Source organism: Myotis lucifugus, unplaced genomic scaffold (assembly GCF_000147115.1).
Source record: "Myotis lucifugus unplaced genomic scaffold, Myoluc2.0 scaffold_62, whole genome shotgun sequence".
Taxonomy (NCBI): Eukaryota; Metazoa; Chordata; class Mammalia; order Chiroptera; family Vespertilionidae; genus Myotis; species Myotis lucifugus.
This window is the reverse complement of record NW_005871110.1, coordinates 6,128,679-6,147,551: the sequence shown is the minus strand read 5'-3', so window position 1 is coordinate 6,147,551 and position 18,873 is coordinate 6,128,679. Positions and strand designations below refer to the sequence as shown.

Here is an 18,873-nt window from a genome sequence, read left to right as displayed (position 1 = left end):
ATCTTATATGTTAGAGAATGTATTCTCTTTTGTCCCAGGGAGATCCACAGTATGGACAGAGGATAAAAGATTTCTATATAAACGTGGAGGGTAACATACATAGGGGATGCCTTCTTTTACTATTTATCTAATAGTTACATGCTACCTTCAATAGAGACAACCAGGCTTCATAGCCTACTTCCTGTCCCTGCTGCCAAGTTCGTAGTAAGCACCTACTATGTGCTAAATACTATGATAGGCACTGGAGATACAATATTCTATAAAACATAGACTCTATATTCAAAGATGTCGTGTAAAACTACTTTAAATCCAAAATTTTTCCGTAAGAATAAATAATTACTAAAAGATACACAGATTTATTTTATACTGAAATGTTCACTTAACACCAATTTTGCTTAATTTAAGATTCTTTTTTCCCCCCTGTGTGTAATTTCAGTGTGATTTTTAAAGATTTCTTCTTTTTAATCAGTTGATTAAAATAGATTGCTATCACAGCAAGTAGTATCCACAACTAGGTATAATCAGTCTGGATTGTCAAGTGAGATATTTTCTATAGATATGCAACAAATCCAAAATGTTCTACTTGGTCAAGAATTTCACTATCCTACCTGAAACTAATGCAAAAATCCTATTGTTTTGTGTTAATTCAGCAAATATTTACTGAACACCTACTCTGTGCCAGACATAACAGGGGTACAACAATGAACCAGACACCCCCCAATTGCAGCTCCCAGGAAGCTTGTGATTGGTGTGTTGTGGGTGGGCCCATGGCAGAGGACATCAGGACACTTCACTACCGTGTCCTATGTGCCCAAGTTGGGCAATGTAAGGCCAATGACTATGTGGAATATTTTTTACAAAAGGGATGGATGGCAACACTGCTCACAAAAGAGGATTTTTATAAAGAATTCTTAGTAAGAGATGAAAGAGGTAGGATTTAAATAGAGGAAATGACTAAGCATATTGGAGAAGGAGATTAGAGGAACAAAAGGCAGAGCAAGAATTAGCTCCTTTCTGAGTTGTAAAAGACAGGCTGAACACAGCTCTGATTTCAATGTCACTTAGAAGGATTAACAACCACAAATAGATGCCGGTATTATAGAAAAACAAATTTGCACTAGACAGAGCCACATTTATGGGGCTTGAAGGTAACTGTTGTCATAAAACTGAAAAAGGCAGCAGAGTTTCAGGGAAAATGTGAAAGTGTCCTAGAGACCAGGCGCTAGTTGTAGTTGCACCACTGACAGTTTGACACCTGTGCCTCAGTTTCTCTATCTAGAAGACAGGAGAGAAGAATAATTGCCTTGGTATTTGCCTCCCAGAAATATATGTAGTTTGGTGAAACAATACATGGGAAGTGTGCTCAATCATGGGAAGCTTAAATATTCTGCTTCAATTCAGTAATTTAAAGTCAATTTTATGAAGGTTTTAAGCAGCACATTTTTAAAAGCATCCACGCAGTAAAAATTGCCCAACATATAACACAATTGTAAACTATTGTACATCCACGGGTCCACTGGAAATAAGAGACAGAAACACTAAGGAAAACAGCATACGGTCGGGGGAACTGGAGCCTCACTTGCAGTCTTATTTCCAGCACTTATCTCACAAATTCCACAATATTTGGCATATGGTTTTGATGGAAATTGTATGTTATATTTCAAAGTAGATTCTATCAGTTCCCACCTTGGCAAATAAATCAAGAGTTAGGTTATTCAAATGTAAACCTGGATTTAAAAGAACACATCGCCTTCTAAATGCAAAAATAAATGACTCAAATAAGAAAACAGTCTACCTTTCTTTTACTTGATGGTCACATATGGCTTTCCTCTTTCTCCTTTAGTGTAAACACTTACTAGTAAGCAAGGATCTGTACAGATTGAACCGCAGGATATTGCCTAATGGCTGCTTCACACGTTTCAGCGAATGCAAAGATTGAGAGGAAATGGTGAGCAGTCCTCCAGGCACATTGGATTGAAGGAGTCAGAAAAAAAGAAGTGTGAACCCAGTTCCTTAAAGTCTAGAATAGATCATCTCCAGCTCAGATATCGAACTATCTCAAAGGTGTGATGGTGTCTGCCAAAACCGAGCTGAGGATTGCTCGAATGGGCCACAGACTGTCTAGTCTCTCTCCTGCTTTAACATATTCTCTTTTAGGTAAACACTTGCAAACAGGTAAACTGAGTGAACTACATGGTAATCAAGAACTTGAGATCCACGTGGATGGAGTTTACTACCTGACCTTTGGTTAATCTGTGCCCTACCTTCCAAGGCTGCAGTGACAACCTCACCGAGCATGTGATTTCTTTTGAAGAGTATGCATTTGTTTGGGGATATTTTTGCTTTGAAAACTTTTAGATCCAGAAAGCTGGACTCTTGCCCTGCTTGATTCCTAAGCAAATGAAGATGACCTGAGCATCCGAAGAAGGACTGAATGAGGCAAAATTATTTTCCTCACATTGAAGTAAACCACCTGAACCCACCAATCTTACCTGCTGGTTTGATCTGACATCACTGAAATTCATTTTTTTCCCCAAGTCTAGAATCACTGCATTCTTAGCTTCACGAATGTAATCATCATTCACTGGCTGGGGAGACTTCGTATTTTTCTTCACTAGTCCCTGGGATGGCCTGTAAAATAAATTCACACCCAACACACCCGTGAAAAGCACTGGTCAGTGTAGAAAGGCCCAGAAATCAGAGTGGTTAAGATGGCAACAATACACCAGGGGCCAACAAGCACTTATGGAAGGCATGTTGTGTGCAAAGGCTGAGCACTGCACAGAGAATCTGTATTAGAGGTGTTTTCAACATTTTGATTACAAAAATTATTTAAATTGATCAAGCCCTTAGGTGTTCAATATCCATGTTGTATCTAATAAACAGGATTATGCAGGAATCCACTCAGTGAGACTCCTGTCCCAGACCAAGCTGTTTTGTATGTGTCCCTTCTTAACTGACACCTTTTCCGTGGAGAAACCTAAACGACACTTACGTGGATGGTGCACTTCTGGGCAGCCCCATGGCATTGGTGGGTGGGATGGCAGGGAGAGAAGGCAGGACGGAGCTGAGGAAAGCCACGGGGTTCTGAATCCGGCTGGTGGGAGAGACAGGACTTGGAGACACACAGCGGGGCTGAAACTGGTGTCCGCCCGCGATGGGAAATGAGAGTGGCGGTTGTGCTGGCTCCGTTGGACCTGGAGAGGGTGGCTCATTTTGGACGGAAACGCCTCCTAGAGATTTGGTTTGCACGAAGGGGTGAGAAAGTAAGAGGCTTTCTTTGCTCACTGTCCTCTGCATGGTTTGAGGAGTGCTGCTCAGGGTGAACACTGGGGAGCTGGCAGGGGCCGCGGCTGTCATGGCGGTGTTGGAATTCGTGGAGGGGAAGAAATGCTTGGGCCGGGCCAGGCTGAACGTCTGCGATGAGGGGGTCTTCACGGGCTTGCTGGGCATTGTCCCTGCTGGGGAAGCAATGGAGTTCAATATACTCATGTTGAAAGGAAACTCCTTAGGAGACGAAGGAGATGGGTTTTGCAGCTGCTGCTGTTCCAGCAGGACCTGGTTGTGAAGCTGCTGGAGCTGGCTGGAGTCGCTGCACAGAGAGGGGGAGAGAAGGGAGATCATCACATGGGCATCCCCTACGGAAATGTGCACGGGCTGTTCACAACTTTATGCTGAGGAAGAACACACAACCAGAGCCGCCAGAAATCAGCGAATCAATTTCTTGTGAGTTGTTCCTCCTTCTTTCTAAATCTGTTTTATTGTCCCTAAACAGAAAAAAGGCCAGTGGGATACATAACGCCGAGGCATCATGCACATTGTATTCTCTGTGGGGTGACCCTGGGGTGGTGCAACAGAGCAGCCCAATTGTAATGTTTATAAATTAGAAAAGAGACATAGAAGCAATGGTCCCCTTGTTGGGAGGGCTCAAGGTCCTGAGGTGAACAGACAGTATTTCAGGTTTGGGGCAGAAAGCACTGGGCCACACGCTGAGGTGAGTCGCCCGAAGGGGCTGCATTCTCCAAGCCAACATGCTGTGTCCTTCACTCTGCCTCGTTTTAGAGCAAACCTGAACAAAGCAGCTGCACGTGTCTCAGTGTTTCTCATCCTCTCCTGACAACAGTGCTGTACAGGGAAGGTGACCGTGTGTCCCCATTCAGCCTAGACTGTTCTGGTTTATGCCTGTTTTCCCAGCTTAATTATTAATCGTTTCTTCCAGTCTAAAAAAGTCATGGTTTACGTGATAAATTATATGATCCCCCTATAAAACTCTATGGTTTATAAAAGTCTAATTATAAACATTGACTTAGATTTTTTTTTGCTTCTAAACAAAAGTAACTCAGACTGGGAGCAGTTTCTTCATTTATAGGAGCCCGAGTCACTGAAGCATGACATGACTTGCCTTAAGTCCAACAGCCTATTTAACTCCTCTGAGTAAGCCAGTTATTTTTAAAGAATAAAAATGTCTAAAAGTCATACATGCAGAAAGTTGTCAGTGCTGTCCAACTTTGCTGTTTAGAGACTCTATTCCTAAATGCATGACCATAGGAAGAGCCACAGATGAGAGTGCAGTGTCCCAAGGCCATGTGGTTTTATGCTCTTTGGACATACAGTTTGCTTCTGATACACAGAATGTGATCTGTCAAATATGAGGCCTATTAAAAATGAAAGGTTTTGTATTACCTTACCATCAAGCAAGTCAACACCAACAGCAGTTATGTTGAACCAGAAGGTTCTCCAAACCTTGATCTTTATTTTTTAATTTTTAAATTGATTTTTAGAGAGAGTGAAAGGGAGAGGGAGAGAGAGAAACATTGATATGAAAGCAAAACATCGACTGGCTGCCTCCTACATGCCTCCTACATGCTTCACCCCCCTCACCCCCCTCCCCCCACCACCCCCCAGGCCCTGAGCCTGCAAGTTGATCATGTGCCCCAACTGGGAATCGAACCTGCAACCTTTCAGTGCACAGGTCAACACCTAACCAACTGAGCCACACCAGCCAAGGCAAACCTTGATTTTCCTTAATTCTTGGAGTTTAACTTTTTCCTTTTCTTCATTAATATTTAAGTTACACAATATTTGGAAAAGTAACTTTACAAAATGCAGACTCATCTCCACTTTTCATTACTGCTGTCAAATGCTACATACTGTGCAATCCTTTGTTCATCTATGAAAACTTTGTCTTGAGTTAAACTAAGAATTCAGGAGTATTAGCCACTTGCCATGGTAACTTTCTTCTCCTTTTTAGAAGTGAGCTTTTAAACTAGAGAATAAATTAATACAATTAAATATTAATTCACCCTTTTTATTTCACAAAAAATGAAAGATTCAGAAATTAAGAGAAGCAGAAATATCTTTGTGAAGTTACCCTTAGAAAAAATATGTACAATTAACATTGATTCTGCGGGTGTTGACTTTATCAATGGCATAAAAATACAGAATCTTTACATTTTCAGTGGACCACATATTCAGCAGGTCACATTCTGTGGCTGCTATAGCATAAATACAATGTTTTCAGGACATGTTTGTATTGCAGTCTGAGTAAAATTTAATCTGATGACCATATTTTATTATGGTTATGGAAATAGAAAAAATAGCATATGAAAAGGAAGTAATCTTGAAAGATAAGGGTGATAAAAAGAGGCCAGGAAGTTATTTGGTATTTATTGATTCTTCTTTTTCCTTAGTTCCCACTAAATGAAAACTAAGAACCAGTTGTTTTTACTTTAATATTCAAATGGCATGTTAATGTTTATCATGCAGTATATTAGATTATGGAGGTGGGTTTAAACCTTAATGATATATGAGATATAGTGTCAAATTGTTTTGATTATCTAAGAGTCTAGAAATATTCATTTGAGAATAATGTCTCTTTTTGTTTGAACAGTATATATATTTTTTAATATATTTTATTGATTTCTTACAGAGAGGAAGGGAGAGGGATAGAGAGTTAGAAACATCTATGAGAGAGAAACATCGATCAGCTGCCTCCTGCACATCTCCCACTGGGGATGTGTCCGCAACCCAGGTACATGCCCTTGACCGGAATCGAACCTGGGACCTTTCAGTCCGCAGGCCGACGCTCTATCCACTGAGCCAAACCGGTTTCGGCGGAACAGTATATTTTTTCCATATTATTAAACTCTATCTTGTCCAGAGGGGATTTAAAAGAGCTGTTTGGATTTGCTCATTCATTGCATCAAGAGAAGGTGTCAATTCCATTATTCGATGGACTTTTATTGAATCTTCTATGTGTCTAATTTGCTAGGTACTGTAGGAGATATAAATATGCCTCAGATAGTATGAGCTATTCAGGGCTCAAAAATCTTACTATATGTACATGTAACACAAATAATCAATGGTTATTTATAGATAATACATGGAATTCAGTTACATTTAATAATTAAGGTATAGCATTAATGAAAAAATAAAGGGAAGATTAATTATAAAGCAAACCAGTTCTAAAATCCTGAGTAACCTGTCTAATTCAAAGTAACAGCCTGCCATAAATTGCTATAAACTCAGTTGCTCATTTATTGTTGCTGTAAGGATTTCTGAAATCAGGTTTATACCCCAGCTTTCTTCCTGTAGATTTATCAACTTTCTTGGGTTACTTGAAAATATCTCTTCTTTCGCCACCACTTAAGCATTATGCTCAAGAATATGAGCTCTGCAGACAAAGAGACGTAGGTCCTAGTCCTGGCCCTGCCACTCATTATTGTGTGGCTTTGGGAAGTTTCTAGACTTTGCTGACCCTGACTTCCCCCTAATTAAATAGGAAAAAGTAATAGATATTGATTTTGTTGTGAGAATTGATAAATAAATGACCAAATACAAATTTATAAGTGGTCAATAAATGGTGGGTATATTTTTTAGTTTCTGAACTACAAATAACAATTGAAAGATTTGTAAGAATGAAAATCAGGTTCAGAATTATAAGGATGCTTCTGGAATACAAAAGAATTTCTCAGGGATTTTGAACTGTCAAGATACAATGCCAATGACAAACACGACAAGACAAACTTGGGATACTGTATCCAGTACTTTTGAAAGCAATTGTGGCAACAACAACTTCGGGCAGCGTGTGCTGGAGCCAGCTCCGGAGGGCTCTGTCCACAGCTCATCCCCGATCCCCGTTCAATGACCTTTCTTTAGTAGCTTGAAATCAGCCATGGTCGGAGGAAATTTATAAATGCTACCCTCAGGGCTTCCCTGCCTCTGCTCATTACTAAAACATTGGCCAGCACATCACTGATTAGGGGATAACTAATTCTGAGTAAATCCGTCTCCGCAATCAGCTTTTAGCTGTGGTTTTAGCAATGGTTCTATCGCTGGCTGCACATTAGGATCACCTAGAGATCTCAAAAGACAAAGAAACCTCATTGATGTAGGCACCATGGCCCAGAGAGTCAATTGGCCTGGGAAAGAATCCAGGCATAGTTATCATTATCTTTTAAAATGCAGGTCAGTGGTTCTTAAGCTTTAGTGGAACCGAGAATTCTCTGGGGACTCTAGTTAAAACACAGATTTCTGGGCCTTACCCCCAGTTCTGACTCAGTAGCTCTGAGACTGATTCAGGGCCACAGACTGCATTTTATCAAACCTCCAGGTGAGGCCAATGCTATAAGTAGCAAGGCTCTAGGTCAAGCATGTCAAACTCATTGAAATAAACGAGGCATGCAGCCCGCTGGCTGCAAGTTTGACATGCTTGCCTAAGTGATTCTTGCATGCATCCAGGACTGAGAACCTCTGCTCTAAAGAGACACTCATCCTAAAGTATAGGCTTTCCCAGTACATTCCATTTTTGTCTGACACTTGACTCACTTTAACTGTTAATTATTGTTTTTTCCTAGGTGTGGAGGGGTGTGTGATGGGGTAGGGTGGGTTGACAAAAGGTTGCAACTCAGCTTGTTCAACTCCAGACCAGTAGTTTGCAACCTGGCTATAGATTTAAATAACCTGTAGGGAGATTCTAATTCAATTGTGAGGGAAGGAATAGATATTTTTTAAAAGCTCCATATTTCTTTCTAGAGAGTAGCCAGGATAAAGAATCACTGATCTAGGCAGCATGGTATTCAAGCTGAAAATTTCAAAATCTGAATGATCTAGGCTCTGATAATAATAGTGTTTAAAAATGCAACCGAAGGACTTGTATGCATGCATATAAGCATAACCAATGGACGTAAGACACTGGGGGATAGGGGAGGCCGGGGGAATGTCAAGGGGGGTGGGGAAGGAGACATATGTAATACTCTTTGTAATACTTTAAGCAATAAAACAATAAAAAAATGGCAGCTTCATGTGGATTCAAGGATGTGCATGTGTGTATGTGAGCATGCACATGTACCTATTCTAATAAAAACCTAAGAGAAAAAGTTAAAAAGGCAAAAAATACTAAAGAATTATATAGTGCTGAGAACTGGATTTTTATAGGGTGTCACTACATAACTTAGTAGAAAGAATTTTTATATTCATTGAAAGTCTCATGTGGCAGATATTGCTGGCTGACTACTTTGTAAAAGTACTCGGTTTTATTCCTGGAGGCAATATGTGCCATCTAAAGACTACATTTCCCAGCCTCCTTTGTGGCGAGTATAACATGTGATTAAGTTCTGGCCAAAAGATTGGAGTAAGACCTAAGAAGGCCTCTCTCTCTCTCTCTCTCTCTCTCTCTCTCTCTCTCTCTCTCTCTCTATATATATATATATATATATATATATATATATATATATATATTTTAATTTAAATTCTTTATTCTTTAAAGTATTACATAAGTCTCCTTTTCATCTCATTGACCTCTCCCTGGCCGCTCCCCTAAGAAGACTTTTTCAAAAGAGTTTGATATCAAGACCCACCCATTTGCTCTTCCTGCTGCTTGAAATGCAGACATGATGACTACACCACCAACCTGGACCATGAGGGGACCTAGAGAAGTAGCCAGTGCTAAAGATGGCAGAGCAGAAAGATAGGAGACTGGGTTCTTAATAGAGCCACAGACAGCCTATCTGCTTCCTTGATTTAAGAGAACAATAAACCCTCATGTGTTTAACCCCCTGTTAGTTTGGGTTTTCTGCAACATGAAACTAAATCTAATCCTATCTGACATACATAATAGCTCCCAGACAGTCCTGGGGTAATAGGAGGCAGTTTTCAAGGAGACTGTATGGGTTACTTGTTCCCACAACTCCCTTCCCTGAGAACTCCCACCCAGGCCCCACAGTTCTGTGATCCATTTGACGCTTCCTCCCTCCAAACACAAGTCCTCTGCACTTGACCAGGCTGGACCAGTTGGTATTTGGAACCCAGCTGTTGAGAACGATTTAGTTAGCAGTGCAACTTGACACAAATCATGATGGAGAATGGGAACACCATGATGGGCCAAGCCATAAATCGATAAATCTTCCAAGAGATAATAGTGGAGTGGATACCCAAAGAGGAAACAAGGAGGCACTCCAGAAGTCAGAGGGTGAGAAGCAGACAGAGGCTGAACTAACCATGTGATCCCAGCTCCCAGTTCGCCTTCTCTGTGCCGGCCTGGCTGTTCCTGCATAGATCCCCACAATATCCTCTTCCTCTCTTACTCTTTTTAGTGGATTCTGATTTCCTGGGACCAGCAGAACTTCGACAATTCTGGATGTGACTTGCTAAGAGGCATATTACGTAACATTTCATTTTATGCCCTGCAACCTGCCTTATGTGGTAGTGAGAAGAATATACAATGAAACAACAGGAACCACTTGCAATGAACATCTTGTGGCCATCACTGAGAAACACATGATGGGAGTGCTGATACTGAAGATTTTAACGTTGATATTTAAAGATTTATATAATTACAAACATAATTTTTATCATTTTGATGTGTGGATCAAACAGAACATAACAGTAGTATCATGTTCTGTGTTTGCTTTACTATGGATGAACATCAAACATTGCAGCATGTCCCTGACAGAGCTGGATGAGAGTAATAGTACACTTAGATTGGTGTAAGGATGTGTTATTTTTAAAACATATAAAGCGTATTTTCTGCCCTAACTGGTTTGGCTCAGTGGATAAGCGTTGACCTGCAGACTGAAGGGTCCCGTATTTGAGTCTGGTCAGGGGCACATGACCAGGTTGTGGGCTCCATCCCCAGTAGGGGGCGTGCAGGAGGCAGCCAATCAATTCTCTCTCATCATTGATGTTTCTCTCCACCCCCTCCCTTCCCTTCTGAAATCAATAAAAATATATTAAAAATAAAATAAAGCGTATTTTCTCATTTTGTAATTCCCCTTTCAGCTCCATCATTCTGAAGAAGGGAAGACTCAGAGATGCTCTCAGGCACTTGGTTGTCCATTCTGGTTTTTACTTACAGTTTGGGTTTGGCCAGGACTGGAGGGGGCTCTTTGACAGGTGAGGAAGGCTCCGGGAGTTTTGCTGGCTGTACACTGAATCTCTCCAGGAAAGAATCAGGCCTGGTCTGGTTGGCAGTCACCGGGCCACTCTCAGGAGACGCTTCGCTTCCCTTGTCATCTTCAGGAAGGTTGAAGTGTACTCGGAGCCCGATTCTTGAGCTGGACCGGGGCTCGTTGTGGTTCACCAGAACCCCTTCGAGTTTGGGTTTAGGGGGTTGTTCCACAGAAGGAGGCTGTGGGTTGGGTGGGGATGGCTGCTGCTCAATCACAGCCAGGTTGGTGATGGAGTTGGCTGAGTGAAGAGACCCATTATTTCTGAGGTCTTCATTTCCTGAAACAACAGTAATAGGACCTCAGCTGTTATCTTACTCAATGAGACTGAGATCGGATTGTAACCTCGAGTTGGGGCATGTGTCCAAACCAGATGATTATGCGAATGGGGAAAAGGTTGTCAAAACAGAGAACATAATCTGGGGCATTAAAGAATGGCAAGGAGCCAAAACCAGTTTGGCTCAGTGGATAGAGCATCGGCCTGTGGACTGAGGGGTCCCAGGTTCGATTCCGGTCAAGGGCATGTACCTGGGTTGCGGGCACATCCCCAGTGGGAGATGTGCAGGAGGCGGCTGATCAATGTTTCTCTCTCATCGATGTTTCTAACTCTCTATCTCTCTCCCTTCCTCTCTGTAAAAAATCAATAAAATATATTTTTTAAAAAAATTAAAAAAAAAAGAATGGCAAGGATACAGGAAAAAAGCTGAACTAGAAATCTAAGTACAGTTTTGGAAAGGATATTAGTAGTTTATATAAAACCAAGGAGATGTTTTCTTAGGAGTGTAATACATAACAGTAGGACAACTGGGGGTGGTAGTGGTGGTTATAAATGCAATAAGAAATTGAAAATTGGATATTGTTCAAGAACACTTTCCTCAATAATTCAATTTTTTAAAAAAATATATTTTATTGATTTTAGAGAAGAAAGGAGAGGGGGAGAGAGAAACATCAATGATGAGAGAGAATCATTGATTGGCTGCCTCCTGCACACCCCCCACCGGGGATCAAGCCCGCAACCCAGGCATGTGCCCTTGGCCGGAATCGAACCCGGGACCCCTCAGTCTGCTGGCCAACGCTCTATCCATTGAGCCAAACCAGCTAGGGCAATAACTCAATTTTTAAGAGGAGAGCCAAGTTAGCTTTGTAAGAAAAGCAGTAAGAAGGATAATATAAACTCTCCATACTCATATTTCAAGTCATGGTCTAAATTGTTTTGACATGTAAAGAGCCCTTACCTCTCACATCCAGCTGTGCGATGCTTGACACTGTGCCGTATTTGTTGCTTGCAGTACATGTGAAGCACCCAGAGTCTTCTGCAAATACCTCAGCAATGACCAGAGTACAAATCTCCTCTAAACCAGCAAAACAGAACGGTTACTGGCGTAATTATGAAAATGGAATTATGCAATTCACTATCAGATGGTTTTTCTATAAAAGTCAATGTAAGAAGTTGATTGCATTAGTTGTTTGAAAATAATTAGTCCAAACAATTATTGGATTGAATGGACTGATTAGGAGGCTAAATAAATGGAAGCACATAGAACAAATAACTCCACGCAGACAGACTATTGGCAAGAGAATATTATGATAATATATTACATATTATGGATTCTCAAATTGTCTTCTATATTTATGTCACCAGTTCACATGACAAAAATAGAACTGAGAAACAATAAACTTTTAAAAAATCACAAAAACAACTTAGGAGTTAAGGCAAAAGGAGGTTTGTATGAAATAAAAGGATTAATAAAACATTTTTTAAACCCAGATTTCTCACTATTTATGTGGGGAACTTTTGCAGTTAGGTAATTTTAAAGGAAGGCCACAATTTAAAACTGTGGACAATAAATAATTTGCTTAGCTAAATATTTGAAATTCTGGGTGAAAAACAAGATAAATGCATTTTTTCCTTTGTAATACTATGGTAATCTGTTGGATTACTCCAACACACAGCATGAGCCCTCTTTTGAATAATTACAGAAGTGATTCCCAGGTAGAACCATATGCTTAAAGCCTAAAATTATTGTAGTTAGATATTACTTGACAGCTAATGAAGAGATAACTAAGACAGTAGCCTAAACCTCCAGTTATCACCCAGTAGACCTGACATTAAAAACAAAATTAATAAAAGCATAGTTGCATTTGGAGACACTTGGCATCTCAGTGTTTCATGATAACTGAATTCAATTAGCTAGACGACCGCTAAGAAGGCTGGACAGGAAGCCAGGGCAGATAGTATTGAGCACTTGCTCAGTAACTACATTCTCTTCCCTCCTTATTAACTGAACCCTAACTGTTCGCCCTCCTTGGAGTGTTCATGTGCTTCAAGTCAAGTTGGCCTTGCCCAGCCTCAGCTGGTGAATGGAGACTGGTCATGCTAAGCCAATCCTGCTAACTCTATTCTTGATAAGTGATGCCATATGACACACAATTCTGGTCAATGAGATATTAGGGAATTTCTGGGAGAGATTTTCTTGTTCTTTACACAGGACAAAAGAAAGTGTTATTTCATATTTTTGTCTCTGAATATTGTCAGCTGCATATAATATCCATAACTATGGCAACTGACTTGGGTATATGAGTGGAACCAGCCTAAGAAGATACTCTGAAGATGGCAGAATGGAAAATGGAAAAAAAAAAAAAAAAAGGTTGGCCCCTGATGATCTCTAAGATGCTAAATCAACCAATCTCAAGACTGCTACTTCTTAGAGCATATTGCTATGTGAGAAAATACATTTTTTCTTATTGCTTAAGCCACTTTTAGTTAGGTCTTTTTTACTTGCTGCCCAAAGAATCCTAAATGATAGAGAGGCAAAGTTTGCTTTTGGTGCCTCTCTGTCCTTTTTCTGAGCCCTTGGCCTAAGTTTCCTTCTTTATGTTCCCCTTTCCAAACATTCATGCTTCCCTTTTTCAGCAACCTGCTCTCAGAAAATGATCTGATAAATTCATTCACACTACACTATACCTACCTGAAAAGATAAAGCATTCTGTCTCCAAAGGGTACTTACATTATACAAGGTGGAGGGAATACCTCTGGCTGTGGGATTTTAGATCATGGAGCTGGGAAAGGCAGGATTTGTTTTGGGCAGGGACATCTTTAGAGAGACTCTGAAAGTGTTTTGTATATGAGACTGCCTAGTGAAAACGCCTGCTTTGGATGAATGTATTAAAAGCCTGAAATATTTTCAAGGGGAAAAAAATACATTCTTCTACTAGAAGAATGTAAGAATAAGGACCCTCTGGTCTTTATTATATATCCCCATAGTGAAGAGCTATGAAACATGGATGTTCAACATCTACTTCTGGAATGCCTTCCCATTCAGTTTTCTGAAGAGAGTTATAAATTCCAAGCCATCATTCTTACCTGGGGGTAAAAAGACAATGGGATATTTCAGGGTGATCACAAGGAGGACATCCAGATGTTTATGCTTGGATTGTGAGTGACTTGTATTTTTTGGAGGTAAGAGCTTCACCTACTTGTCACTTTCATATCATCTTAGTATCTATCCTTCCAATCAAATCTAATACCATCACAGACATTTTATTGATTCTTCAAATTTCAACATTTGATGCATAAGTTTTCAGAAATATAGGCTGTGAAATTGGACTTAGTCTAGCATTATAGAAATTGCTCTGCCCAGTTTTGAGAGGTCCTGAGGAGGGGCCAAGGGAAGAAGGAAGATATTCCTAAGAAAAAATCCTCAATACCACGAACTAACTGCATTCATATTAGGGATTGAGTACATATTCCAAATTTGCACATGCTCCCCTTCTTTCATTCTTCTACAATAATAGCTAGAGTTGGTTTGGATCTTTTCTCTAAAATTTTATTTTTCACTTTTTCTTGACCCCAGTGTAATCTCAATATGAAATATTACTCAGCGCCCCCTGGAAATTAATTTTTTTAAATTTTAATAGCAATTAAACAGAAAGATATATATGTATTAATGTTTCTACCTTTTTCGTAAAATATAGTAAAGAAAGGTGTAAATTAGAAACATTGAAGTTTGAAATTATGAAACTGTTTATTGAACTCAGAATAGAAAGGTAATACAAAAAAAGTTAAAACAAATGCACCTGTGGCCATCACCGCCCCCCCCCCCATCGCTGCAGCGCCCACCAGGGGGCGGTAGCGCCCACTTTGGGAATCACTGCTCTAAAACTTTATTTTTCACTTTTTCTTGACCCCAGTGTAATTTCAATATGTTTTGTTATATATATCAAACCACTGATCACACACTAATAAATTAAAGTTAAAATGTTCTTTACCTGGCTCTGCCATGGATCGAGGTTCTAGAAGAAAATAAATTAAAAGACACTTAGCATTTATATCACTGAGAGGCTATATTTTCATCAGAAGCTTCCTATAGAATTTCATAGTCACTTGCATACTCATGAGTGATTTTTTTTAAGGTTAAGCTATAATTTTAAGTAAAAGGAGCTAAGCACCAATGACCTCCACAGGGACAAGATGGTTGTCACAGAAGGCAGCAAGAAAGCTGCTAACTAAATGATGTTGCTGTATCTCGAGACACATCTGGGTTCTACGTAGGTGAGGAGGAAATGTTACTAGCTGGGATTCAGGAATCCTCTAAGGTTTCAAATATTAAGAGCCCAGGATGGGTGACAGGTTCCTTGAGAGCTGGTCCTTAACCTTAAAATTCTTTATCATTCTTGAAAGTGCCTGCTGGGTACTGCATACAGGTGTTCAATTAGTGTTTATCAATTGCAGGCACTCAGTGAGTAGCTGTTGACCTTAGTTACAATCTTCTACACTGATAGAATATTGAAGTATTTTTCTCAGTTTCAATGGTATTTCAAATATATTATTGTTGCTGCTACTGCTGTTAAACTTGATAGTACTTTGATTCATATATCATACTGATCCAAGTACTACTATTTTGTGATCGACAGAAACAAATTAACAAAAAAGCAAATAAATTTCAATGTATTTAATGCTGAAATGGGTCAAGGTAAAAGCACTTATGTGAGAAGAAAAGAATAATTAACCACTTGAATATATAAATAACTCTTACAATAAAAAATAAAAACTTAATATAAAAAATGAGCAAAGGATATGAACAGATAATTTAAAAACAATGAAATACAAAGACCAAATAAATATGAAAAATAGTTCCACCTCACATCTAATTAGTGAAGTGAGGATCAAAAGAAGTGTTTCCATTTGGGGCCTATAAAATTAGTGAAGATAAAAATTACTCAATCCTGGAGAACCAAGATGGCGGCATAGGTTAACGCCGGAGTTTGCTGCCTCGAACAACCACTTCAAAAATACAACTAAAAGACGGAACGGACATCACCCAGAACCACAGGAAGGCTGGCTGAGGAGAGATTCTACAACTAGAAGTATAGAGAAATCCATACCGAGACTCAGAGGAGGCACAGTGCGGAGGTGAAATACTAAGGTGCGGAGGTGCGCGTGGAGCGGGCCGGTGGCAGAGGGCGCGATTGTTGTTTTCAATCGGGAGGGAGTTTCAGACTCTGAGCTCCAGATCCGGGCGAGTCTCTAGGGACCCAGCGGGAAGGCAGCTTTCTCTCCGAGGTTTGCAGCGGTTGCAGAGCCGCTGGGGACGGAACTGAGAGCAGCCATAACTGCTCGCTCCGCCCGCCCAGTAGATCCCCGGGGACCCACCCCGCCCAAGCCCTGCACAGAGGCATTTGCCGGATAGCCTCAGGCAAAGGCTAGATTAGCACCGCCCTAGAGATTCAGCACCAAAGCTCTCCCACTGCAGACACAGCTGACTCTCATAGCCACTTAGCCTGGAGGTCAATTCACCCCTAGTATTGCTGACAACAATTAAGGCTTAACTACAACAAGACTGCGCACAAAGACCACAAGGGGGTGCACCAAGAAAGCATAAAAAATGCGGAGACAAAAAAACATGACAGAAATGGAGGATATAGAACTAAAAAATGCACTTTTGAGGGCTTTCAATAATTTGCTAGAAACTGCCGATAAACTTGATGAGAGCCTCAAGAAATCTAATGAGACCCTAGATGTTGTGATAAAGAACCAACTAGAAATTAAGCATTCACTGACTGAAATAAAGAATATTATACAGACACCCAACAGCAGACCAGAGGAGCGCAAGAATCAAGTCAAAGATTTGAAATGCGAAGAAGCAAAAAACACCCAACTGGAAAAGCAAAATGAAAAAAGAATCCGAAAATACGAAGATAGTGTAAGGAGCCTCTGGGACAGTTTCAAACGCACCAACATCAGAATTATAGGGGTACCAGAAGATGAGAGACAGCAAGATATTGAAAACCTATTTGAAGAAATAATGACAGAAAACTTCCCCCACCTGGTGAAAGAAATGGACTTACAGGTCCAAGAAGCGCAGAGAACCCCAAACAAAAGGAATCCAAAGAGGACCACACCAAGACACATCATAATTAAAATGCCAAGAGCAAAAGACAAAGAGAGAATCTTAAAAGCAGCAAGAGAAAGAGACTCAATTACCTACAAGGGAATACCCATACGACTGTCAGCTGATTTCTCAACAGAAACTTTGCAGGCCAGAAGGGAATGGCAAGAAATATTCAAAGTGATGAGTACCAAGAACCTACAACCAAGATTACTTTATCCAGCAAAGCTATCATTCAGAATTGAAGGTCAGATAAAGAGCTTCACAGATAAGGAAAAGCTAAAGGAGTTCATCACCACTAAACCAGTATTATATGAAATGCTGAACGGTATCCTTTAAGAAGAGGAAGAAAAAGAAAAAGGTAAAGATACAAATTATGAACAACAAACATGCATCTATCAACAAGTGAATCTAGGAATCAAGTGAATAAATAATCTGATGTACAGAATGAACTGGTGATTATAATGAATCAGGGACATAGAAAGGGAATGGACTGACTATTCTAGGTGGGAAAGGGGAGTGGGAGATGCGGGAAGAGACTGGACAAAAATGGTGCACCTATGGATGAGGACAGTGGGTGGGGAATGAGGGCGGAGGGTGGGGCAGGAACTGGGAGGAGGGGAGATGGGGGGGAGGGGAAGAGGAACAAATGTAATCTGAACAATAAAGATTTAATTTAAAAAAAAATAAAATAAATAAAAATGTGGAAAAAAAAATTAATCCCCATTGTTCATGAAAGTTGTAGTAAAATATAGGACCATATGTGTCCCAATTCAGCTGGGACAAACCTGGTTTATTCCTGGGATCTCTGTGTAATTATTAATAGTACCCTCTTTCACACCCCAAAGTGTCCCAGACTGAATGATAAATTATGTGATCATCCTTAGTTTCAACCTTTGGGGATGACATTTTGGCAATATACAGGGGTAGGCAAAAGTAGGTTTACAGTTGTTCATATGGAAAAAGACACACAGGTTATGATTATTACAATAGCTTTATTAATTCTGTGTTGCATGCACTCACAACTGTTAAGCTACTTTGCCCACCCCTAGATATTAAAAGTCTAAAAAAATGTGAATTTACAGTAGTAATTCTAGTACTTTAATTTATTTTATATTCACAAAGATTTTCCTGTTAACATGCATTGAAGCATAGTTTATAATAGTAAAAATTTGTGAAGAATCTAAATGTTCAACAATAGAAAATTAAATAAATATGAAATTTATGGTATTGATCTATATTTTTAAAGTAAGAAAGGCCTCCATTTATTAACATGGAAAGATGTTCCTGAAATGTTGAGTGAAAAATATTAATTTACAAAAAAGAGTATGATTACATTACAACTCAGTGATTAGACATTTATATAACTACAAAGTACTCACCCCAATAAGTCTAGTACCTATCTGACACCATAAAAAAGAATATGATTTAGTTTTATTAAAAAATATTCATGGGTAGACACAGACAATAGGGTGGTGAAGGTTTGGGGCAGAGGGAGGTTGGAGAGGGCAATGGGCGGGGGGGAAGGGACATATGTAATACTTTCAACATAAAGATTTATAAAAAAAAATTCGTGGGAAAAATGTTGGAGACTATATGCCAAAATACTAATAATTGGGTTTAGATTGAGGGATTATGATTACAAGTGATTTTTAGAATATTTTTATTATATTTAAATTCGTTGTGAAAAATTATAAAAATAAATGCCTACAATACATTTATAAAAATTAATTATCAGAAAAATAATTTTGAAGCAACAACTTACTTTTCTGTAAGATTCTAAAATCTGGGGAATCTTCTATCAAGGTCCCTTCTCTGTACCACTGAACTTTAGGAGATGGAGCTCCTTTCACTCTGCATTCAAAGACGACCAGCTGACCCTCCGAGGCTGATAAATTTTGTAACATCTATAATGAGAAGACCATTATTAGAACCAAGAAGTGTACATTTTTTGAAATGTAGTTCCAGTGCTGAATTTTTAGAAAAGATGCCATTGCCTCTGTATTTGGATTTTCTCCAAATCTTCTACATCTCCAGCA

General features: G+C 39.7%; 1 protein-coding gene across 2 annotated transcripts in view; it reads right to left on the bottom strand.

Moving 5' to 3' along the window:
- The window catches only part of MYPN (myopalladin), an 82,053-nt gene that overhangs the window by 19,708 nt on the left and 43,472 nt on the right, over nt 1-18,873 (bottom strand). For both annotated transcript variants that reach the window (XM_014456706.2, XM_023754645.1), the window contains 6 exons: nt 18,600-18,741; nt 14,715-14,738; nt 11,681-11,797; nt 10,353-10,725; nt 2,996-3,592; nt 2,493-2,631 (listed from right to left, as the gene is read on the bottom strand). In XM_014456706.2, coding sequence (XP_014312192.1) covers nt 2,493-2,631; nt 2,996-3,592; nt 10,353-10,725; nt 11,681-11,797; nt 14,715-14,738; nt 18,600-18,741 — 1,392 coding nt within the window. The remainder of the gene's footprint in view (nt 1-2,492; nt 2,632-2,995; nt 3,593-10,352; nt 10,726-11,680; nt 11,798-14,714; nt 14,739-18,599; nt 18,742-18,873) is intronic.